This window comes from Onychomys torridus, chromosome 7, assembly GCF_903995425.1.
Source record: "Onychomys torridus chromosome 7, mOncTor1.1, whole genome shotgun sequence".
NCBI lineage: Eukaryota > Metazoa > Chordata > Mammalia > Rodentia > Cricetidae > Onychomys > Onychomys torridus.
The window spans coordinates 70,528,840-70,554,937 of NC_050449.1; the positions used below are offsets into that span (position 1 = coordinate 70,528,840).

The 26,098-nt window shown below is 37.1% G+C and overlaps 1 protein-coding gene across 25 annotated transcripts in view; it reads right to left on the reverse strand.

Moving 5' to 3' along the window:
• Positions 1–26,098, reverse strand: part of LOC118587711 (muscular LMNA interacting protein) — a 228,472-nt gene that overhangs the window by 39,703 nt on the left and 162,671 nt on the right. For 15 of the 25 annotated variants that reach the window (XM_036193739.1, XM_036193738.1, XM_036193740.1 and 12 more), the window contains 2 exons: positions 20,024–20,152; positions 446–652 (listed from right to left, as the gene is read on the reverse strand). In XM_036193739.1, the coding sequence (XP_036049632.1) occupies positions 446–652; positions 20,024–20,152 (336 nt within the window). Of the gene's footprint in view, positions 1–445; positions 653–3,058; positions 3,143–20,023; positions 20,153–26,098 lie in introns of those variants that run through there. The other 10 variants (XM_036193746.1, XM_036193744.1, XM_036193743.1 and 7 more) reach the window with 3 other exon arrangements.

Here is a 26,098-nt window from a genome sequence, read left to right on the forward strand (position 1 = left end):
TTTTGCAAGATACCTGAAATAATTATAAGTATTTCCTTGCTCACTGTCTGCTGCTATGTCTCCTCAACAAGTCATTGCAGTTACTTAAACTTTTAAAGATACTGAAATAAAACTGGAACATTAATTAATAATGCCACCACATAAAGTTCTAGAAGCTTCCTTTACATTTCCACATTGTGGTTAAATCATGACTTGTTGAGGAACATAGAAAAGGAATGGACATTTAAAAGAAAATAATTGTCTATTATTTCTCAACGTCAGCTGTCACCTACTTAAAGTGATACAACTCAATCCAAGTTCCAATAGTGCTGATATACTTACATATTAAAGAACACAAGCACTTAGAGATTTTATCTACACTTTCTCATTATATGTAAGCTTCAGAAGTTAAGCACCCTGAGGTTTCATAGCAGAGAACAATTCTCGTTTGGGTAAATAGTCTCACCTTATTGCATGTGTTCTGACTAAGGAGAGTGGGGGATTTCTCCTGTTCATCCCTCAGTGAGAAGGAGGACAAATGACTGAAGGGTCCTGGGATAAGACAGTCAGCATGAGACAAGGTCTGTGGATGCAGCAGGGATTTAGCAGGAGGGCAGAGTTTAGACTGATATAAAGGATGAAGAGAGACAGGCCTGTGAGGGATGGCCACATCCTAGGAAGAAAAGGCACAGGATAGGTTAGTGTATGACATCAGGCACACCACGACTTACCTGGGAGAGATGTGTTAGAACCTCTAATGAGTAAGAAGAATAGTCCTTATAAGGCCTCTCTCACAAGACACTTGGTTTCATAGTGAATATGAATGATATAGTCTCTTTGAATGATCTTTTCCACCCCCTCCAGTCTTTCCTGCAAGCAAAACAGGGGCTTGCAACATATCTCCTGAAGATGCTGTTTATTATTGCTGAAAGTATTGAGAGAAGAAACGTATAGGTAAGAGCAGAACCTATCTTCAGGGGGCTGCCTGGGCCCAGCAAAGAGGATTCAGAGGTGGAGGTTATTAACTAAGGAATGCAGAAGATTTGGTCCAGAATTTGCCAGGGAAACGGGAAGGAATTAATTTATGAGCAGAAGCACAGAAGCTCTGGGTGTATTAGTTTATTCAGCTGAGCCGAGCAGAAACAAAGGATCAATTAGAGGTGAGTCTAAAAGAAATAAAGACCATATCCAATTCTAGGCCATGTTGTCTTGGATAGACAGGAAGGTTGGCTGTAGAGGAGGCTGTATTAGCATGATTATTAGCACGGAAAAGAGATGAACGCAAGAGCTTAAAGGAACCGGCAACTAAGTAAGAGCATGAATTATGCAGATGTAGCAAGGAATCAACACAGGTTAGAAAGAGCTGACATGTGTATATGAGATGTAGCTGTAAAAACAAAGGGCTAATAGTTACAGATACACAGAAATGTTTTATATTTCTGAAATCTTACATGTCAGAAGATAAATTGATTATCCTACAATAAAACCCTCTTGGACATTTACTGCATGACATTTTTCTGACCTCAAAATCAAGCAAAGAAAGGCTATGGTAGATACTTAACACATCAATATTGAATTTTAAAGGAAGATGATATTTCTTGTAATTTCAATGATGTATTCTATTACTTCTATGCTTCATAAGCAATGGACTGTTTTGCTGGGTTTGGAACAAATTTAGTATAAAATAATACATATGGATCAAAATGACATTTGACTAACAGGTAAACCCAAATTATAACACAATAAAGTCAATATTTTATGTTCATTTCCTTCATTTTAAGCAATATATTCTTATGTCTCTGATAGGCCTTTAAAACAGTAAACAAAAAATGCCAATTACAAGAGGAGCATTACTATTCAGTTGATTTATTTAAAACATCTAGGAATACTACCTAAAATGTAGACTCACCCAACAGTAATGAATTCAGCTCCTTTTTTCCAGTTAGTACACATTTCCTTTCTTTCTTTGGTCAGTACTTCTCAAAACTATTCATGCTTGTAAGCAACTTAAATTAAACATGGAGTCTCTCTATTAGTGTTCTTTCATTTAAATTAAAATATATTCTAATTTTATCTAATTTCTCAGTCACATAGTTATCACTGTATTAACGACCAATTGCATTGTTTAGTGCCAAAAGCAATTAATGGAAAATTGAGGAGCAACAGCAAATCTAGCTGTGTGAGAACAGGGAAACATCCCTGTTGATAGTTGAAGAAGCTTGAAAAAGGGTGGCCTACTGGTCTGTTGTTTACAGACTTAGATTTCTTGGAAGGTAAAGTACTAGTTCTCTGAGTATCAGGCATCAAGTCAAGATCCATGAGAAGTTATGCAGCCACAAGAGTTGGAAATCAAACAGAGTCAAGCTTTGTGCAGTTTGAGAGAAAACACTCGCCTGTGTGTTTTCTGCATCTGCTTTACTGTGACCAATCTCTGGCCTGAGGAGTGGATCAATCTGTACACTTCTGTGAGATCATGTGTCCTCAGCTTGTCTAGACAGCTGAGCGAAAAGAAAAGGCCTAATTTGATCACTATGGACACACTCGGGGAGGCTGAGTATTGGCCCAGCTGACTTGAGTACTTGGCAAAATGGTCGGGAGGGGATGACTGAGAGATAACAATAGTTAACACCTGAGACACTTCGTCCGGCTCTGAGATTTGTGGTACCAAAGCAATTCAGGAGTGGTTGACTTTAGTACCGTATCACATATGTTATTCTTCACTTAATTGCCAAGACTTTTCTCTGTTCTCAAAACAGTCCTTTGTTCTTTTTTTTTCCTGTGAAGCCCCTGTTTCATCAGCATCTGGAAATATTAGTGTTCGTGGGCTTTTGTTTTTTCTCCCTAGATAATAGCTCCTCTCAGTTTTTGTTTAATTTCCCATTTAGTGGTTTTGTCAATTTTGCTGTGCTGTGCTTTGCATTGCAGGTTTTCTACACATATGGATATCTAAAGTCTGCTTATGTCGTGTGAGTCTTGCACAGAGCTTCTTAGAGATACTGAGTTCACACACTGACATTTGAATTCACGTTCCAGAATATGAAATACTCACAAATATGAAAATCGCAACAATTTCATGTTTTTCTTCTTTGGGCTGGTCAGATTGCTCAGGCTAAAGGTCAAAAGAACATTGACCAGCAGATAAAACAGGCTGGGCTACAGTACTCTGAGATGCAGTAGGAGAAAAGAAAGAAGGATATCAACATGAGCTATAAGGCTTCAGACTGTGCCGTTTCCTGGAAAGCCCAAATGTCCTGTGTGGGGCCAGCTGTCCCTTCAGTCTGAAACCCAATTTTCCTCCAAGCTGAAGGAAGGGAGAATGCCAGCCACTGAGAAACAGGGGCTTAGGAGTAGATATTGAAATAACTGGTAGTTTCCTTATTTTAGCTGCTCTTTTTCTCTTCTTTTATCTCCTCTGGGAGGTTATCAACAGGCACATCTAAATCTTTAGCCTGTTGAGAGCTCTAAGGCATGGATAGAATCAAGGCTTAGATATCTAAGTAGCCAGCTCAGGATTTAGTTTCTACCTCTGTTATATCGGTTTAGGCACACCAAGATGCTGCTATACCTCTAACATCATACTGTCCTGTGTCCTCTTCTTTTCCCTGCGTTTGTGAGCTCTATCATAAAAATATAACCACAGAGAAAATTTTTAAAACAATATTGATAGGGTGTAAATTTAGAGGTGGTGTTCAATCCTCCATCCTCTTCTGAATCACCCAAGAGGTTTTCTTTGATAAAAGTCGGCCTTAAAAGTCAGCTACAGAGGCAAGGTCTATTACCTCATTGCATGTCTAGAACAATTCCTACGTGTTGGGTTGCAGTTTACTTTATTGCACTACTGAATTCTATGTAGGTGAAAGTGAGGTGTTTACATGGCTGCTCATAACTGAATTTCCTTTCTGTGCACTACATGTTGGGTGATGATGACAAGGCTGTGTTGGCTACATGAAACATGAAATACTTTATTGGATAGTCTTAGATGAAGATAGCCCACAGCTGCCTACAACATCCCTGCTGACTCATCTTGAGAGCACCTTACACCACTTTCATTGTTTCTCTTTTGGTAACTGGTTCGGTGGACTAGAATAGGAAATAATATCTTTGAAATTTTACATGCCTGTTATCAATTGTATGTCTCCCTTGGATTTCCCTCTGTATAAGGTGAAGGATGTTGTACTTCTAATGACTTCTGTGTTGTTAGCTAGTTCCACATCGTCTACTTTTCATTTTGTATTTTATATTTTCTGCCATTTTACCAATCTTGTAGCAAACAGTTTGCTCTTTTAGATAGCTTTCAAAGAATACACTTCATGTTGGTTGTTTCTGCAGTTTTCTCCTTTCTAGCTATCTAGTCTCAATCCTAACTCCATTCTATTGCTTTTTATATGCAGCAAATAATGATTTTCTTCCTAAATGTTTTAATTTTTCTGTGGTTTTTGTTTTATTGTTGTTTTTCTTAGATTTTCCAAGGTAAATACTCAATTATCTTTTGTTCTCTTTCTTTTCTTTATCAAGCATATTGGCAATTATAAAAATTTTCCCAAAGACAATTTTAACAACCTCTAATCTAATAAATAACAATTTCCAGTACTAAGATTTCAGTATGTTTTCTTAGATGGACATTAAACTTTTTTATTATATTCTGTTTTATTATTTAAAACATTCCTTGGTATTATTATAAAATAACACAATCATTCTTTAAAACACCAAAACACAGAACAATCTAAAAGGACAATATTAAAAATTTCTCTCAATCCTATATACCCAGATACAGTCTTCTAACATCACTTCTACGATGCCAGAGAATGTACTTCCTGGTTTCAAAATAAATCACAAAGCTTTAATAATCAAACTATTATGATAACAGTGTAAAAAGAGATGCACAGGCCAATGAAATGGAGAGGCCAAAGTTAAAATCCATTATGACCTTTGATAAAGATGTCAGAGCATCAAGGAGGTAAATGGATAACCACATATAGGAGAATGAAATTGAACCCTTATATAATCTACAAAAATTAACTCAAATAAATGTTCTGAAAAACATAATAATGAAAAGTATTTTGACATTGGCTTATGCAAAGATTTTTTTGGATCTATACCCATCAACTGATAAATGGATGAAGAAAATGTGATATGTACACAGTATGGAGCACTATCCATCCTTTAAGAACAGAATCCTGTCATTTGTAACACAGAGATTTTGTTGTTGTGGTCGTGGTGGTGGTTGTTGTTGTTATTGTTGTTGTTGTTCAGTGAGAAAGCCAGGCACTATCAGGCACTGAGTGACCTCACTAATATCATGTGCAATCTGTAAGAGCTGACTTCATGGAAACAGAGAATAAAATGGTTGTTAACCAAGGATGGGGAAAAGGTAGGAAAAATAATGAGAAATGCTGATTGATGGGCACGGAGGTACAGCTGGAGAGGAACAGGAAGGTCTGGTGTGCTGCTGCAATGTAGGAGGACTGGAGTCGACAGTTAGATACATGGAAGATGCTGGCCAAAAGATATATAGCCTCACCTAAGCGAATCAAATAGATTCTGGAGATCTATTGCATACAACATGTCTGTAACTGGCAACCTTGCACGGTATTTAAAGGTGCTGAGAGGATGAACCATGTTCTTCCCAAAACAGCAATATCAACAAGTACTAAGGGCTCGATAGGGGGTAATGGATGTGCTACTTTCATTAAGGCTATTTAAAAATCTATAAAAAATCAAAGCATCAAATTGTATGCCTTAAATGTACATGATTTTTACTTGTTATCTAGAAATCAATAAAAGTGGGTATAAATAAGAAAAATAGAAATTTTGAGTTTCCTCTTTAGTTAAAAATTCATTGCAAAGCAAATATTTCATATACAATGTCAGAGAACTTTTGTGCTGGAACTCACATCCAATAACTGATGGAAGTGGATGCAGAGATCCTCACCAAGGCCCCAGGTGGAGCTCCAGGACTCCAATTGTCGAGAAAGAGGAGGGACTGTAAGAGCGTGAATTGTTGAGACCAAGACTGGAAAAAGCACAGGGACAAATAGCCAATCGAATGGAAGCACATGAATTATGAACCAAAGGCTGTGGAGCCCCCAGCTGGATCAGGCCCTCTGGATAAGTGAGACAATTGAATAGCTTGAACTGTTTGGGAGGCATCCAGGCTGTGGTACCCAGACCTGTCCTTAGTGCATGAGCTGGCTGTTTGGAACCTTGGGCTTACACAGGGACACTTTGCTCAGCCTGGAAGGAGGGGACTGGACCTGCCTGTACTGAATCCACCAGGTTTAAATGAATCCCCAGGGGAGTCTTGGCCCTGGAGGAGATGGGAATGGAGGGGAAGGGATGGAGTAAGATGGGGGTGGGGGCGGGAGGGGGAGGACAGGGGAACCCATGGCTGGTATGTAAAATTAAAACACAAATATAATAATAATAATAATAAACAATGTCAGAGAACTTTTGTGGATTCTCAGTTTGTTAATTTGTAAACTCTTGTGATCTAACCAACATGTGTGTCTCCTTTCTACTTTGCAGTTAATAGGTTCTATTTGTCCTATCAAATAAGGTTGATAACATTAAGAAAGAGTGTTTTGTCTTGCTGGGCTTTCATTGTGAGGTCACAGAATTCAAAATCAATTTATCAGATGTAATTCAGAAAATCAGTGTTTGTGTTTACTATTTGCTGTGTCATAAGCTAGCAAATAATTTTAAATGCTTCATAATATTTTATGTACTCAAACTTTTGTACATGGATATTAAATTTAGCATTTAGATACTCTGATTATATTTTCCTTTTGAGTTTTATCCTTTAGTATTAGGAGAAAATATTGGCTTACTTAAGGGAATATTGTCCATTCTGAAGGTGTGTGTGCAGGTGTATACAGAGGCCAGAAGTAGACTTTAAGATGTCTTCCTCAACTGGATCCTCATCTTACCTTTTGTTGTTGACATTAATACTATTATTATTATTATTATATCTTGAGATAGGGTTTCTTGCTGAGCCTGGAACACATCCTATTGGCTACATTGGCTGAGCAGCAAGTCCCTAAGAGCCACCTGCCTCCCCTCTGCCCCTTTGCCCCAGTTCTGGGGTTATATGCCCATGCTGCCTCAGCTACCTTACAGTTGAGGATCTGAACTCAAGACTTCATGCTTGGGCAGGAAGTACCTCCTTACCCATTGCACCATCTCCCCGGTCTGATTGTTCTATGTCATCTTTGCTTATTAATGGTTCTTAATGGAACTGTACCTTCCTATCACAATCTTCTTTCCATATTTTTCCATAAACAGTGGGTGCTTTTTATTAATAAGGTTGTTCACTTTAGCCAGGGTTTTTTGCTAATTTGCCCATGGGGATCAAGAATGTCACTTTTTGTATGTTCACATTTAGAGCATAAATGTGATAAGATGTAAATGTTTTAAAATGTATATTCTGATCTAGACACATAATAAAAGTCAATATAGTTGAATTCCTCATTACTCATTTTCCCACAAATCTCTAAGTTTGATTCTTATGTGTTTTCTAAGTGTTTTTTATATTACAAAAGATTTCCATTAATCATTTCACATTTCTATATTATATTTATTACAGAAAAATACACTTATCCCTTATTAAATTAGGTTAACATTTTTATGTTTTTCCTGTACAGAGAATTTTGTTGTTTGCCTCAACAATTCCTTTAAACGTTATTCATCTTGAGTATGTTGTCTTCAAACAATGCCAACAATTTCATAAGCCCTTTGTGCCTTGAGTTTCCTACTCTGTAAGTATCTTATTGTGGTGCTGAATTATTATTTACAAAGCAAGACAAAATTATACACTTAGGGCTAGGTGCAATCAGAGAGGATGTAGATAAATGTCTCTATTCCAAATGACTTGTATAATTAAAAACTGGCCTACTTGTCAAATTCAATATTTTAAATGTCTATTTATGGTTGATAAGCTTATATTGCACATAGTATTTCTGTTGTTTATGTTTATATCAGTAGTAGTATTTCATCTAGATTAGTAGTAGTTGAGTTTTATCTTAAAAAAAGGAATATATTTTATCAGGAATATTTTAGTTTAAAAGATAAAATGGCAAACATGGGAGTAAATCATATGAAATATAATTAGATGCAACAGGACTAAGAAAGAAATACTGTGCTTACCTGGCCAGCCCTGACGTCCCCTGAAGCTTCATTTTGAATACCCCTGAGTCTGAACCATTTAGAACTCAGTCTACAAAAGATGAAGAGCGCAGCACACACCTTCCTACTTTAGGTGGATGCTGCTGACACTTTGTGAAGGAGCAGCACATGGATAATGTAGGCTCTGCACTCCTGTGTATTCCATGACTTGACCTTACCACACTCATGTGAAAGCAGCCTTGGCACACCTGTGTATTCCATGACTTGACCTTGCCACAACTGTATAAAAGCAGCTTTGACAAAACACAGGTAAACATGTGCAGCTGGCTTCTAATAAACATGTTTATAAAGACATTGGTGGACCCGATTTTGCCCCTAGGCTATGGTTTTAAACTCCTTTTTCAGTTTATTATTAAGGCACATAAATAATCTCTCATATCTCACCCGCATCCTGTCTCACCCTAGTGAATTATCTTGTGCTCAGAATGTCACTGTGGAATTGGTTTTATAAAAGATCTGAAGGGATTGTCATTCCTCTCCACCTCAGTATTCAGCATGTGAATCTTCAAGCTCTAGTTTTTAAAGGACAAAATTCATACATGTTCTTATTAGTAAAATAGGCAGTGTAGCTATTTCTGGTAAAAATGTTTCAGACCACTTCTTGCTCTCTTCATAATTGCTCTCTTCAACACAAAATTACTTTTTAAAAATTCCCAAAACTTTAAGCCTTATTTAAGTTTGATTATTGAAAAGGGGGCAAATTATTTTCATTGGTTTTGATACGGTACACTGCAAAACTTCAAGAAGACATGGGAGTATGAAGCAATAATATCCTGTTCATTAGAGAAAATTAGCAGACAAGTGTGTGGTAAGTAAATTGATTTGGCTCTGCCTAATTGTCACAGACATCAGAAAATTAATGCCCCAGTCCTGTCTGGGGCACTGGCTACTCTAGAAAAAGGTTACCTTCTCCTCAACCATTAAGCTCTTAACTTCAAAAGCTACTTCTGTTGTAATAAAGGGGCATTTTAAGGCACTTTGGGCTTTTCTCATTAAAGACTGCAGATCTCAGACTCTTTTGTTCTGTTCCTAGCATTTTTAAGTTACCTCATTTCCTGTGGTTTAGAATTGATAGTGAAAATCCACTGTCTCTGCACTGATGCTGTCCCCTCATACTGACTGTTATCTACAGAGCACAGGACAACTGTGTGACCAGTGAGTGGAGTCCAGGAGCCCCAACTCCATGCTCTAGGCATCTGCCAGTCCTTTGTTGAAACAGTAAACTACATCAGCAACTGTTTAAATTCAAAATCATAAGGTGTATCTTCTCTTTTCATTTAAGGCAGCATCCAGTTAAATTCGAGTACAGTAATAGTATAGTTTGGAAGAATAAATCCGTTATCCAGAATGAGTTTGCTGCTCTACAGATACCATCACAAAACCCACAATACTATGAAAGAGATTCTGGCTGCCTGCACGCTATGGATATTAGCCTAGTAAACTAGGCTTCCTAACCATGAATGTGAGGCATAACTTCTGGTTCACAGACCTTAATTTTGAGTAAGTCATGTGCATTTTAAAAACAGACATATTTAAACCAACACATCTATTTTGAAAACTGATGTGAACCAAAAAAAATGTGAACTTTTGAAGAAAAAACTTAGCATATGTTTAGCTATTTCAAATTATGTGTGTGTGTGTGTGTGTGTGTGTGTGTGTGTGTGTGTGTTTATTATAAGTTTCAAGATAGACTTTGGGTCACAGTATTTCAAGTGTATGGTGTCTGACAGTTTCCCATGGCAAATGGATCAGTATGAAGATGGCTGATGTCAGCACTCAACAACAGAAGGAGAAAGTAGATAGTTCCTCATCACATTAGCAGAAGAGGGTTATATACTGAGTCTCTTGCTTTTCTATTTCTATGGTTTATTTCACATCTTACACTGTTCATATGGACATATTTAGAATGAAAATATAAGAAGGTAACTTATTTAGAAAGCTCCTGTGATCTCATAAAATGGAAAGGAGGTACACTCAGTGACTTCTCAGCAAGAAGTCAATCTCCTTCTTCCAAAATTACAATGATTTTTAAACAGACATTTTTTTTAAAATTGTACACCTCCAAAGGGTCCAGAACCTACTGACCACAGTCATTTCATTTACTTATGGCAACAATTATGTACAGCAACCAAGATATGGGTGCAGCTTAAGAGCCTGTCAATGAAGACTAGACAAAGAAAATGTAAAATAGAGGCAAGGAAATACTATTAAGCCTTAACAAAGGAAATCATGCCATTTTCAACATGGGTGAAACTAAAAAACATTATTTCAAATGAAATAAATCAATCACAGAAGGATAAATATTGCATATCTTACACATAAAATAGAAAAAATCAAACTCATGGAAACAGAGCAGAACAATGGTGTCTAGTAATGCGTGGAGAGAGGGGTTAGGAAGATGGCAGCCAATGTGCAGAAAGTTAGGTACATGAACATGTGGTTCCCAGTTGGTGATGCTGTTTAGGGAAGTTCAGGAAGTGTGGCTTTGCTGGAGGAAAATGTTATGTGGTGGGCAGTTTTGAGAATTTTCTTAGCTTCACTACACTTCTGATTAACTCTGTCTTTCTGCTTCATGCTTGCTGTTGACAACATCTCTCATCTCCCTGTTCCCATGCCTAAAGCCTGCTGCATCCCTCCACACCAGGGTGAACTTGTATCACTTTGGAATTGTAGATTCTTCCTTAAGCTTCCCTTTGTCATGCTGCTTTATCACAGCAACAGGAAAGTAAAAAACACAAGTATGGCAGGAAGAAGGGAGAGTGTGGAGGAAGAGAGCAACACCTACTATCAGGAACCACATCACCACCCAAACTTGTGGAACCACTTGCCAGGCAATAGGATTTTCAAGTTTGTTCTTCCTGCAACTCAAGGAAGCTAGAGATGAGCTTTAACTTAATGCTCAGGTGGTAATAGTAAGGCATACTTGCATACAAAAGAATTACCCATTTGTTTGTTTGTTTCAAAGTACATTTAGAGAGCCCATGGCAGAGGTAATATTTGGGATACAAAATATTTTGGTTTCAAATATCTAGGACACTGGACATAAATATCCTGTTAGAAAAAAAATTAATAGATCAGAGTATCAATGTGCAGTTCCAGGCCACAAATCAAGTCTTACCAAACACAAATAAGTTAATAATCTCATATATTTTATAAGATCATAGTTCAATAAAGTTAAAAATCAGTGTCAAAATTCAGAACAGAAATTAATGAAATAGAGCTAAAAATAATATATAGATGATTTTTGGTTACTGCAAAGAAAGAAGTGCCAATGTTGAACCTTTAGTAGAATTAGTCTTCCTCTGGGGTTGAGTCCCCTGATTGTTTATCCAATACCAATTGTTTGGCCCTAGAGACACTTACATGCAGGTAATACTAAGCACTCATCAGGATGTACTTATATGTATATTCATTTATATGTATGTGTAAAAACAATGGCTAAAGAGGGTGGGATGAACATGGGAGGAGTGGGAAAGAACAGGGAGGGATAAATAATATCTTATACTTTAAGTAAATAAAAATAATAAATTAAAATATAGAAGGATTCAATCAAACAAATAGTTGATTCTTCGAAAAATTAACAGTATTGACAAACTCCTAGCAAAAACTAACCAAAAACAAAAGTGAAGTGACATAAGATTAGAAATAAAATAAAACTATTGTGGATTTCAATGTGATATGGAGAATCAATAGGGAGTACTTTCAACACTTTATTCTAAAAATCTAGAAAAGCTAGAAGAAATGGGTAAATTCTCCAACACATATGACCTACCAATGTTAAATCAAGAGAATCGAAACAACTTGAACAGACCCACAGCAATGAATGAGATTGAGGCAAAAAAAAAAAAAAAAAAAAAAAAAAAATGTCCTGAGCTTTTCACTGCCACCTTCTACCAAGCATTTTAAGAAGAGTTGATACCAATGCTCCACAAAGAGATTCACAAAGTAAAAAGGGAAGGAAAAGTACCTAATTCATTCTATGAATCAGCACTACCATACTACTAAAATTGGAAAAGGACACAACAGGAAAAAAAAGATTATGAACAAAGATGTAAAAATTTTTAATAAAATTCTCACAAACCAAATTCAAGAGCACATAAGGAAAATTCTTACACCATGGCAGAGGTAACTTCATTCCAGGTGTGCAAGGTTAGTCAACACATACAAATTAATAAGGGAAATACAGTACATAAATTTAAGAACAAAAACCACAGGACCATCTCATTAAATTAAAAAATGTCCTTTAACAAAAGTCATTATCTCTTCATGATTTTTTTTTAAAAGCTGGGAATAGAAGGAACATACTTCAACATAATAAAAGCTATATACAGCAAACCTTTATGCTAAACAGTGAAAACATAAGAGCATTTTCCCTAAAATATAGAACTACGCAAGGTTGTGACTATTTCTTCTCTTGTTTAATATAATCTTAAATTCTAAACCGGAGCAATAAGACAAAGAAAAACACAAGAGGTAAAAATAGAAAAAGAAGTCAAATTATTCCTACTTCCAGATGACGTGATCTAGTCCTTAAAACTTCTTACAGACCCCACCAGAAACCATTAAGCCCTAATAAGTACTTCTGGCAATTTTCAAAATCAACATATAATTTTACATGCCAATAAAAAAAATTGTCAATGAAGAAATGAGGACAGGAAAGGGGAAATCCCACTTACAATAGCTTCAAAACCAAAAGAACACCTAGAAATATTAAACTGATAGCAATGGGGACACAATATCTCAACTAGACATGTTATGCCACCAAGGAAACCCTCCTGTGTCAGAATGGGTTACATTTTGTTCATTCAGTATACAAATGGGCCCCATACATTCCTGTAAATATCAAAGACTATTGAACCAATAGTAAAAAACTATTGGTGGACACTACTTATTTTTGCCATCAAATGTGGAAATTAAGCAGGTGCCCATGGTGTGTGTGTGTGTGTGTGTGTGTGTGTGTGTGTGTGTGTGAGAGAGAGAGAGAGAGAGAGAGAGAGAGAGAGAGAGAGAGAGAGAGAGGTGTTTTTGTTTCTTTTTGTTTAGTTTGATTTGATTATTTTCTATCTTACTAATTTTGGTTTGTTTACTAGTTTAATTTTCCCTTTTTGTTTGTTGGTTTGGGTTTAGGGTTAGTTTTGAGAGACAGAAAGAACATAAAGTTGTATGGGTTGGGAGGGAAAATCTAAAAGGGGTTGGAGGAGGGAAAAAAATATGATCAAAATATAGTGCATGGGAAAAAACTAATAAAAAGAAAAGATAAAATACCTAAGAATACCAACTAGGGAGTCAAAAGGTCTATAGAATTAAAATGTTAAAACACTGAAAAAAAAGAAATTGAAAGAAACAGAAGAAGACAAAAAGCCATTCCAGACTTAGGCCCTGGCAAATTTAATATTATAAAAGTAGCACACTACCAATGATGGGACACCTCGTACAGCCTTGAGGCAAGGGGAAGGGCTTGGACTTGCCTCTACTGGATGTGCCTCCCCATGGGAGGCCTTGCCTGAGTGGAGATGGGTTCAGGAGGGAGGTTTTGGGGGCAGGAGGAGGGAAGAAGGGGATCTTTGCTTGGTGTGTAAAGTGAATGAAAAAAAATCTCAATAAAAAAAGATTTTTAAAAAGTAGCAGTAATACCAAAAGTTACCTACATATTAAAGGCAAACCTCACCAAAATCCAAATGATTTTTACTTACCCAGAAAAAAAAATCCTAAATTCACATGGAAGCATAAAAATTCTTGAGAAGCCAAGGAAATCCAAGCAGAAATAGCAATATTCAAAGTATCTAAATAGCTGATTTCAAATTATATTACTGCCACAGTTATAAAAACAGCATTCTATTGGCATCAAACCAGGTTATATAGACTACCAGAATACAATAGAATGGAAATAAACCCACACAGCTACTGAATGTGTATATATCTGTCTGTCTGTCTGTGTCTGTGTACATATGTTTGGTGCACAAGTGTGCACATGCATGCATCATCTGTAGGATGTCCACCTCCTTCATTGAGATAGAGGCTTTCATTGACCATAAGACTTACCCATTAAGTTAGGATAGCTAACCAGTGAATCCCAGGAATCATGTCTGTCCCCACAGTCCCTGCTGGGATTGCAAGTCCCTGACAACACATGGAGCTTTGTAAAATGTGTTTTGCACCTTGAAATCAAGTCATGTTGGTGAGACTTGATGGGTGTAGCTCCTGACATTACTAGGAAACACAACTTCACAGCAAGCTCCCTGATCCTCTGGCACTACCCACATTTATAATGGTCATCTGAAAAAAATCTCTCAATGAAACTGTGGACAGGAACTGTGCAGACAAAGAGTGAGCTAAGCATAGGTAGTGTCCTGTCTTAAGCCAGGAGACACAACTCTTCCTAAGGCATGTGGTCATAGTATTCTGCAGTGCTAGACATAGGCTGCCTTGACTCTTAAACTCAAGGAGACCTTTTGTCATAGAGATTCTTGTGAAGAGACATGGAAGAATGTATCTTCCCCTACCAACCAGTCAAGTTCTCTAATGCTCTAGCCTGTGAATAGCATCCATTTGATACAGCTGTCTTCTATTTGAAGTTCCATAGTTTAATACTTTTAGAAACTAAATCAAAGTGGAATTTAGAAAATCTATTTTAACAAGGCCCTTATCTTAAAACTAGATTGCACTTTCTTTGAGAGGTCCTGAATATGTCAATGACCAAACTCCTTGAGTAAAGATACAGGAGCATCTTAGGTTACACAAGTTTCAGGAAACATCTATGTAAAGCTTTCACAAAGATACTCTTCCCCCGTTGACTAAGGGTTAATCAGACACTGCATACCCACCAATTATTCCTTAGTAACTAAGGCCTTGGACTGTGACAACAGAAGTAGCAAATCAGGCTTCTTAGTGCATTTGCTTAAAACCAAGAACAAAACAAAAAAATAAAATAAAATAAAATCTCTTGAAGATTCTTACCCCTACATACATCAGGTAAAGTGCAATTAAAAAGGAAGTCTCCCTTAGCAACGTCAATGCTGGAGACAAAAACTGCAATGCTTAAGTTATGATTTTTCAATTTCAATAGGAAGACAGGTCATGAGAAATTGAATGCCAAAAAAAGAGTAATGAAAGCTTAAATATGAAGTGAGCATATCTGATTATATCCTGGAAGAGAAATATTATTATTTCAAAGGAACATGTTTTTAAAAAAAATAGAAGTGAGCAAATTGATTTGCTATGTTATGATAAATTATCTATTACACCTATTAAACAGCATATTCATGATAAATTATTTCATATATATAAAGCAAAGAGAGGAAAGGAGGGAGGGAACAAAAGATGGAGGAAGGAAGGAGCATTCACAAAGACAGCACTATTTGAGAAAAGCCAAATCTTATGGGTTCAACCTTCCGAAATGAAAGTAACACTACAAAAAGATTTCGTTTCTCACTCCTTAAAACAGTCCAAGTCATTTAGTCATTTCTACAACTAAAAAGGTTCATGTCAACATCTTACCTTAAAATATGAGTCAAAACTTTGTCAGGCTTTGACTCAATTATGACAGAAGAGACTGAATCACCTTGGTTGAAAATGACTTTTGAAAAAGTGGTAATTTATAGCATTCTGTATAAAAGGAGGCATTGTTCACCCTATCTGTGACAAAGACACTTGCCTGTTACTTCCACCTGGGGGGAGCCAGGAAGGGCAGGTGGAGGGCACAGTTAATATATAACTCAATGGATAATTAAATAGAAACCTGAAAGTTGTTCACATAATCATCAAACTGGAATATCAAATAGAGAGAAACTGGGAGAGAAGAGAGACAAGTTGAATGTTTTAAAATATCAGGGGCAAATAAAAAGGAATGAGAAGAATACAAAGAGGAAATTTTCCCCACATTGATCCTTTTGTGTTTCTGTGAGTGTTACAGAAGAAATTCTCTAGAGCAGTGGTTCTCGACCTTCCTAATGCTGTGACCCTTTCTTTAATACAGGTTCCTCATGTTGTGGTAACACCCCACCACAGAATTATTTTCATTGCTACTTCATAACTGTAATTGCTACTGTTATGAATTGTAATGTAAATATATAACACGCAATCCCTATGAGAGGGTGAATCCCAAAGGGGTCGCAGCCTACAGGTTGAGAACCACTGCTCAAAATGGTTATTTTAACCAAAACACATCCTTTCCTCCAGTGAAACACATCAGAAGAAAAATGAGGTGGAAAGGGCATGAACACTAGGAAACACCTTTTCTCATAGAGAAAAAGAAGGTGTTTCTGGAGAAGTCAAATAAAACAATAGGAGTCTCCCCTCATTTCAATCCAGACCTTCAAGCTTGGCTCTCTAAGGGTTTACTGAGGGAGTAACATATCTAATGTCAGGAACTGAATTGTTAATATAAAGAAGAAAAAATATGTTACATATTGCTCTGTAAAAAATGAATTAAGCTATTGTTTTTACATTAAAATGAAAATATTCAGTGGAGAAATAGCCATTATCTAAATATATTGGTTTCATGATCAGCAAGTCATTGTTTATCTTGCATGCTCACAAATCATCAAAACAAACATTCTGTCTCAGGTCTCTGCACCTGCGGCATGCTCACTAGTCCAATCGATTCCAGTAATTATATCTAGCTCAGCCTTTAGTTGTCAATAGAAGCATTGTTCAAAATACATGGTTGTCACTGTAAGTCCATGTAAATACATATATTTAGGGTAGAATGTGAAGATGTGTTGCGATAATTCAAAAGGGCCGTAAATTGATACAATAATAGATTTGGAATTAATTTCAGGAAAGCATAAACTTCATTCAAAAGAGTTCTGGTTTGGTTTGGTTTAATCCATGTAGTGCAGAATGATATTGACTGCCTTAGGACATCTCGATGTAAAAACCATTAAATAAAATGTCTCAATTTCTAGATTTTTGCATTAGTGTCAAACTTTGCTTTTAGCCCTGAGAGGCTATTTCCAGACAAATTTTCAGCTCCTAATCTGTTCAATAGGCTGCCCAGCTGTATCATGTGAGCTATGATAAATACATCTCTGCTCAGTCCCGTCAACTTTAGCATCTGACACTTTGTAACAGCATTTTGAAATCAGATTTTATGGCAGTGAACCTGCTAGGGGAAATTTATGAACTTAACCATCCCATCCAACATCTCCTGTCATGTGGAACTGCCCTCGGTACAAGAGAGATTAGTGAATGTGAGCTGCTTCCATTTGGCCGGCTGCCTGCCTAAGGAATTCTCTATTACATGGGTGAGTAAGATTAGCAAAGTTTGGAAACATTCAATTTGGTCTATGGCAGATTGAGAGAGAGCAGGAGTGAGTGGAGCTGAACATGAATGTCTTCAGAGGAAGTTCTAGTCTGGTAGCAAAGCCAGCATTATGGGTCATTGACACTCACTTGTTTTGTTTTGTTTTGTTTTGTTTTGTTTTGTTTTGTTTTGTTTTGTTTAATGGACCTAACTATGTACATTTGTGAGCGAACTTTTCAATTTTGCTTCATTGTAGACTCGGAACACAAAGGATTTATAAGTCGTGCTCAACATATAGAAAGCAGGTGAGCGTAAATGTGCCTTTCCTGGCTGTACAGTGGCCCCAGGATTCTACACAGCCAGCAAATGAGGCCAGGGGAGCTTTGGAATTCACATGTAAGCAGAATGCCAGATTTCTTTCAATTCTTAACATTCTGTGGTGTCCTATTAGGTCAGATGCCCTACCCTCAAACAAGGACATATAAAAGAATTAATTAATGAAAAAATATAAACACAATTATGCCTATAGTCCCCAAATATTTGAAAAACACATTTTCATCCAATTATCTGGAAATACACAGGTGTAAGTTGCAACAAAAACAAGGTTTAGACTTGTATAACCAGACAAGATGGTGAAGAAAGAAAACAGCAATTCTTTTTAGTGACAAGAATTTTCTGCCCTATAAATGGAATTCATCACTGCACAAGACAATGAAGGTGATAAACTACAGACAAATTAACCTAATATGCTACAAGGGAGCTTGCTTGAAGAAAAATTAAGTTTCAAGATTATATAAAAAGTAAAAATCTTTATTTTATAGCAGTTAATCAAATTTTGAGGGGTATAATTTGCATGGATAATTATATGTGAGATTTATTTTAACATCTGTAGTTCATTTCCATATAAATACTACATTATATTCTAATAACCTGTCTACAATGAATTCCTAATCCAAATATCACATTAATCTTCAAAAATACTAGTTTTGTACAAACAATAGATATTTTATATGTGCTTTTATTGACAATGAAATCTAGTTTCCTAACAGAAATTTCTGTTTCTGTAATTTATATAATTAACCATGATAAATTACATACCGATAAGATTTCTCCACAAAATGAAAACAGACCACCTCTAAACCTCTTTAAATGTTCAAACTGACAAGAACTAGAGCAGTCTCACAACCTGAACATAAATAACTGGAAAATGTTCTAATGTTAATTTTCCTCTCAATTCTGAGATGAAATCTCACCATGCTGTCCAGTCTGGACTTCAATTCAAGCATCAGGAGGTCCTCTCAGGAGGCTGGAATCACAGCTAGACACTGTTCAGCCATCTCCACCTCATTATATGTATAAAATCAATGGTTACCCATGAGAAAATATGATGACCCTTTTCAAAGCTACACAAAGACTTCAGAGCCATTCTGTGTTAACAAATCATTTAAAATAACCCAAATCTTGGAGTTTAAATGATCCATTAAAAGGACTTGATCCTCATAACTTACTGTACATATTCAGAAACTGAAGCTGGGGAAATCAGTATTTCCAAAGGTCAAAGAGCACATGAAACATTCCCTATGTCTTACAAACACAAATGTAATTCAAATTTTAAGAATGATGTTAACTATCACCTTTAAACTAATGTTTAAAGAAGATATTATGCTTACATTCTTTGATAAACCTATTCATTTTAGATTATAAAATGTGATGAGTTTACATGTTCTGACTATATCCAGCATTTTTCATTGTACACTGCTTATCCACTTAATATTTAAGATAAAAAATGGACAGCTCATGCCTATTTGTTGCATTTAATAAGACAAATAGAGATGTACAATTTCTCTTTGGTGGCAAGACAAAGGTTTGTGTAGATTTTAATATTTAACTTATTTTTATTTTATGTTCAGGAGAGTTTGGCTTGCAACATATAAGTGCATGCAGTACTCTAGGAAGCCATAACGAAGCATCAGATCCCTAGAAACAGTTACAGAAAGTTGTAGGTGCTGGAATCTGACCCTGGGTCCTCAGCAGCAGCAGTGAGTCCCCTTAACTGCTGAGCCATCTCTCTAGGCCCTGGAGTTTTATATTATGTGTATGTATATGTGTATTGCCATATTTTCCTATTATTATAGAGTTCCGACTAACAGTTTCCTTTTCTCCCTTATCCAGCATTCAGCACATATAAAGCATATAGAGTACACACTCTCTATAAACAGTACTCTCAAGCTAGAAGAATTGCATTACCCCTCAAACCTACCATGTTAATACAAATCTGGAAAATGGGATCTTTGTCAACTCTAACAAATCTAAAATATCATATATTCTCAAAAATAAACTGTCTCAGAAATAATAATTCAGTGCCATGTGGCTACCCACAGCATGCTCGTGAGGTCTCAAATAAATGGTGTAGGTTCCCACCCAGTACCTTCACTGGGTCGATAGTGTTTCTTTTAGAGCAAACTTTGAGATGCTTCAAAATACTACCCTTGATTAAAAAAGAACTTCTATTTGTATACAAAGTGATCTTTTCCATTTTTCCAGGGGTAGAACCTATTAAACATATTTTTACATGGGCACTTTTTGTAATATGAAATACTTTCTTATATGTATACTCACCTGCTCAGAAAACAGGCTACTGTTGTCTTCAAGGTATTTACTGAAGGGATTGGGTTCATAAACTTCTTCCTCATTTCTCAGTAGTAATTTGGATTTGACAGGTACTGGGCGAATTACTCCAGGCTTAGTCTTCATGAAGGAGAAATGTTTTTTAAATAGAGGTGAAAAAAAAAATCACTATTAAAAATGAGTTATTGTTGTTACCCAAATGCTCTCACAAAATTTTTCTTTTGAAATTTGAAGTGATTTAAAACAATATATAAAGCATCCCAGAAATTAGATTGTTTTAACAATGTAACTAGACACTAAAAATCAATATAATTGTTAACAAATTGTAAACAATTAGTGCATTGATTATGGTAGCAGCTAAGTAATAAAGATCTCCTATCACAATCGGAATTGCAAAACCACACCAAACATGTTCCTCTACCCTTCATTTGACAAATGTTCTTTGAGTGCCTGTTCCACAATGTACAGTGTAGGTATAGAGGACCTTGGAACGTCCACCCACATTATGTATAAGCCACACTCATATTACATATGGCTGAACTAGGTCTAGAAGGAAAATAGAATGTGATAGAGAGCTCTGGGTTACCTGTGATTACTGTGTGTCAATGCAAGAGCTGTAACATGCCCTAACTTCACTTAAAAGGCAGATGTACTGAAATGAAGAAGCTTTGTGAAGCTGCTACCCACAGTGGAAAGCCCTAGATGAAGGCCAAAGCACCCATCTAGGTGCCGGACCTTCTACCCCTTAGTTCCCCAGGACTGTCCTCTCCTTATACACTGATGTAGTTTGTATCAGAATAGCCCTAATGAACACATCAGTCACTGTGAACTCACAATATTGTAGTCAATGACAATATGAGAGGGAGTTTCTTTCACTTGGGGCAATTTCTAAATGCTTCACGAAGTGTAAAATCTTGAGACACTGACAAACACCACCAAGCGATTGATCTGTTTTGAAACCACGCCAAGTAAAAATGCAATACAAAGCAAGGCTGCCCCTCTTTGTTTGAGCTCTTCTCTGCAATCATCCTTCTCAACCCCATTCCTCCTGGAAAACTGTAAATTAGCCCTGCCTAGTCCAACCTGGTGCTCACAAGTTAAGCCTTAAGAGACGACATCTATCTCTCTTCTCTATAAGGCACTTGACGTATTTTGAGTCTTGAATCACTGTCTCTCTCTCATACTTTTTTTCAGTTGCTATTTCCCTAGTTGTTGTTCGTGTAAACACCACGTGGGGAAATACAGACTGAGAAAGTGCTTTTCTTCTCCAGCCTGAGAAATAGCTCCGACTTAAGAAACTCATTTCTCTCCAGAGACAAAAAATGAGCCAGTAGTATCCAGTTATTTAACAAGTGTGAGAACAGTATTCCTCAAGCAAACAGCTTAAGAACACCACTCAGGCAGTCTCCAATTCTACTGCCTGGTGCTGGGGCCATGACCCTATCTATGTTGTACACGAGTCCTTCTTTTCCATGGGGTACCCTGCTAATTTCTCCTTCCTTCTTCCCCTTCCTCATGAAATCAAATAGGAAATCCAAACGACCTCACACATGCCCAAAGCAACATGGAACTTCAGGAGTTTAAGCAGGTGTCAGCATGCAGAGGGGGAAACTGTGCCTAGCAGAAGTTGATATGGTAGAGAATATCTGTGCCAGAGAAACACGGCTGTCTCATTTCCTGTATTGCAAGCAGATATTTTGAGTTATATTGGCCTAGAGCCCATCTGACCTGTGACTACCTTCAAAGATAAGATCCAAAAAGAGACTGTTTGGGCCAGTGAGATGGTTCAGGGCAAAGGAGGTTGCTGTTTAGCCAGACAATCTGAATTCAATCCCCAAAACCCACATGGTAGAAGTTAACAACTGACTTCCATCAGTTGTCCTGTGTTCTCTGCAATATGTGCACACACACACACACACACACACACACACACACACACACACACACAAATTTAAAATAATGTAAAAACAGAACAAAGGGAGGAAACTTTTCAAGGTATGAAATCGTAAATGCAATACATTCAGTATCAGTCAGTTACTGACACCTCATGTTGCTTCTTTGCCAAGCTTTCTGCTCCTTACTTTCTGTGTGGCCTTACTTTCTTGGATATGGTGGCCTTCTGATTTCTAGGTGATTATTGGGCCTTATTTTCTGTTTCCTCAGTGCTGTGAAGTTTTTCCTCTTTTCATTATTATTAAAAAACGAATCTTTGACTTTGTCTACCTGAAGTTTCTGAGTCGTCCATGTTCTTCATTGCTAACTTGTTTTGCACAGATTGTTTTTTCTTAAATTGTGCAATACCTCTTTCTTTGTTTTTGATTTTGCTTCTGTACCATGACTTGGTATAATTGTCAGTATTTCAGAGCCATAGTGGAAACCAGAGGAAGGGAAAAAAAACAGGCAGAGATTGTCTTTGATAGTGTTCATGTTACCCATCATATGACCTTTATCAAAGCTTCCAAATTCTCTCACTATTGGTCAGTTTAAAACTGTAGTCATAGTCATAGCTTTGATCCCAGCACTCGGGAGGCAGAGGCAGGTGGATCTTTGTGAGTTCGAGGCCAGCCTGGGCTACCAAGTGAGTTCCAGGAAAGGCGCAAAGCTACACAAAGAAACCCTGTCTCAAAAAAACAAAAAAATAAAAAATTTAAATTTAAAAAACGGAGAGAATAGGATAAAGGAACTAAAAATCTCTTTAAAAACCTGCTTCCCTATACAACTGGTGAAATCCTTCCATTTTCTATTCCATTTAGTTCAATTTAATCTCTTCATTTCTACTACCAACCCACTTTTGAACCATCACAGCATCATTCTGTCATTCTCCTTTTTTCTTCTAAATGTTCCTAGAACATTATGGAACCCCATGTTCTCCAGGTCTGATGTATATATGTATGTATGTATGTATGTATGTATGTATGTATGTATGTATATATGCACATACACATATGCACATACACACATCTCAATGAGTCTAAAATTTTCAGTCTCTAGATTTGATTAACAAAGCATGATAGCAGGATGAGGAGAGGATCAGGACACAGATTTTCATTTCTGAAATGCAGCTATTATACTATATAATCTTGGAAAAGCCATTTGATATATTGAACCACATGAAGTGTTATAATGCTAATCCTTACTGTGTCCTTTCATAATGGGTAGTGCTACATTATATTCCTAATGTCCTTGTCTCCTTCACAATGATACCACATAAGATTACTGCATCAGCCTTATGTCAATGTACTCAAATCCATCATTCAAATATAGTTTTAATGTATACTTCAGAAAGCCTTTAACATGCATGATGCAGCAAGAGTTAACATGGGCACCCAGGAGGCTCTTCCACGGTGACTTCCTTTCTGTTCTTCCTAATATGTTGTTTCTTTATGGCAAATGATCATGAAATTTACATTTTCTCAACATGAAATTACAGCACAAAACAAACTCATAGTTCCATTCAAGAAGTTTCCTAGTGCCTTGCCACTCAGAATAGGGCCCATAGACCTGCAATTGTGAGCACCACCTGAGAATCAATCACACGGTACAGACCTTCGAGCCTTCCTTGACATATGACTGCATGTTAAAAGATCCCTAGATAATTTGTGTGCAAAGTAAAAACTGTAAGGCATTAGACCAGAGCATCTATCAAATGAGCTGCTCAGCGGGGGCCAACATTGCCATTCCAGACAAACTTGTTTATAGGGGTCTTTTGTCTCCCATGGAAGAAGATAAGGCTATTCTTTATAAATTTCTCATTTCTGTTTTCTCTTTGTTCAAAGTAATTTGTTATCCTTGAACATCAAGTAGGAGTTCTCTTGAAGGATTTCCTTAATTTTTGCAAATCTAATTTGCTAAGTCTGTGTGCAAATATAAAGAAAATTAGATGAATCAAATTAGAAGAGTCCATAAAAAGTGAGTTACTGTAAAACTGTCACTGTCCAACAACTAAACCCGTCCACAGAGGGCCCCTTGTCACCTGTAGAATAAAGAATGAGCAGCCTTGATAGAGAGACACATATCTCTCCAGTTATGTCATAAAACAAGATTCTGTAATTTTTTGTCTGGAATAAATGGTAAAATTGAAAGGACCTTTTCATGCAGTTAGTGCCCAGAACATGGAAAAAACGGTCTCCAGAGGGAGAGTTATGCGAATAGCCGACTGAGAAATGAATTACTCTAGATGTAAATATTCTGAAGCGCCTCCAAAAGAAAACACCTGTTTGTGAACTCTGAAGACACCACTCTCTGAGGCTATTAGGACCTATTCTGACAAAGGAGACCTCTCCCAAAACCACAGTATCTGTGGCGATGGATACAACACAACTCTTAACTCGGGATTCACAGCCTAAGAAAGCACTCCATGGAGTAACTATAGTGTCTATTACATTGTGCCATTAAACTTCCAAACAATGTCACTCACTTCCACATCAAATCATGTCAACTGATCTTTCAAAGGTTCCTTTGAAATCATTTGCCTGACCTTCCCTATGTTCAAATAGCTTTTCCCTTTCCAACTTGTCCTCTGATGCTCTACCTCTCACACCAGCACACTCACTCAAGTTCCCTGACTATGACTCACTGCAACTCACCCACTGGAAACCTTCTCCAGGAGTTTTCACTTGCTCTGTCCTATCTGTGGATTGTATTTCAAGTATATGCTCAAACATCATCTTATCATAGAGGTGTCTCCTGATCATCCATATAAAATGTTCATCCCTACCACCCTGTTTCATTTGCTGCCATCTGACTTCTGTGTATGTGTGTTCATTGTCTTGATCTATCTACTAAACACAACCTCCATGAGGCCAGAGATCTCTATAGACCTGAATTTGGTTCCCTAGAACCCACATAAAATTGTCACCATGGTTGCCTACACACTTGTAATCCAAATCAAAGGATGTGGAGACAGGAGGATGCCTGGAGCTTGCTGTCCAACCAGTCTAGCCTAATTAGTGAGCTCTAGGCCAGAGAGAAATGTTGTCTCAAAAGAAGTGGGTGGCATTCCTGAAAATTACATCTGTGGTGCTCCATTGGCCTCAAATATGCATATACAGACACCTATATATGCACCCACACACACACATATGCACTCTCTCAGTCATATGGGGTGAGTGGATGAAGTCCTGAGTGAATGTGTATTATTGACATGAGCATAAACCACGTCAAGGACCCTGACACCTCAGATCCATGGCAAATCCTTCCCCAGGTCAAGCTCAGAGCAATGGTAAGGCTCCAGGTATGGATGTGAAAAATACATGCAGAAAACAGCAACTGCAGCTTCCTCCTCCAGGATGACTGCAGCTGCAATTGCTCTGCTCAGGGCCTCCTACCCAGATTAGCTAGCCTGCCCCTTCCTCCTTCATGCTGGAGATAGCAAAATAAATGCACTCAGTTTACAGGCTGCTACTTGAGTGTCTCCTTCTGAGTGTATGGTCCATCCAATCCCAGGTTTTCCTTATGTGTACCTTACATCTCTTCATTTCCTGTCACCCCAGTCAGGTCAACCCAAAGCCAAAGCCATGCAGGTTATGGAACCTATAAATGCTTTCATTAAAAAAAAAAAGATGATGTCATATTTGTATTTGTATTTCTGGAAAATACAAATGAGAAGTGGGGTATAACTTATATCATATCTCACTCTATTGCTATCCTTCTGTGAGAAAAAGTCTGAGATGGAAAGAATAGAGTTGGAGTTCGCTATCATGATTTTTTTTGGGGGGTGCTGAAAGACATTAGTCTAAAGCTGTTATTTATTTATGTTTACATCTATCATATGTGTAAAATTGTGCTTGAGCACTGTTACTAGGGCACATAAAATTGGATTTTTTTTCAGCCTTGAGAACTTATAATCGTAATTTTATGACAGCAAGTTGATACTTCCTCTGGCTATAGACCAAAGTTGGAGATTTTCTGCCAGCAATGACCTAGCAAATTTGTTGCCAACATTTTTAAATGATGGCTTCTTAGAGCAATCTCCTTCCTAAATTAGTAACTTCAACAAATGGGATGATAGGTTGCCTGTAGCTACAGTAGTAAATTATAAGATGATTGATGTGGAACAAAAAACAT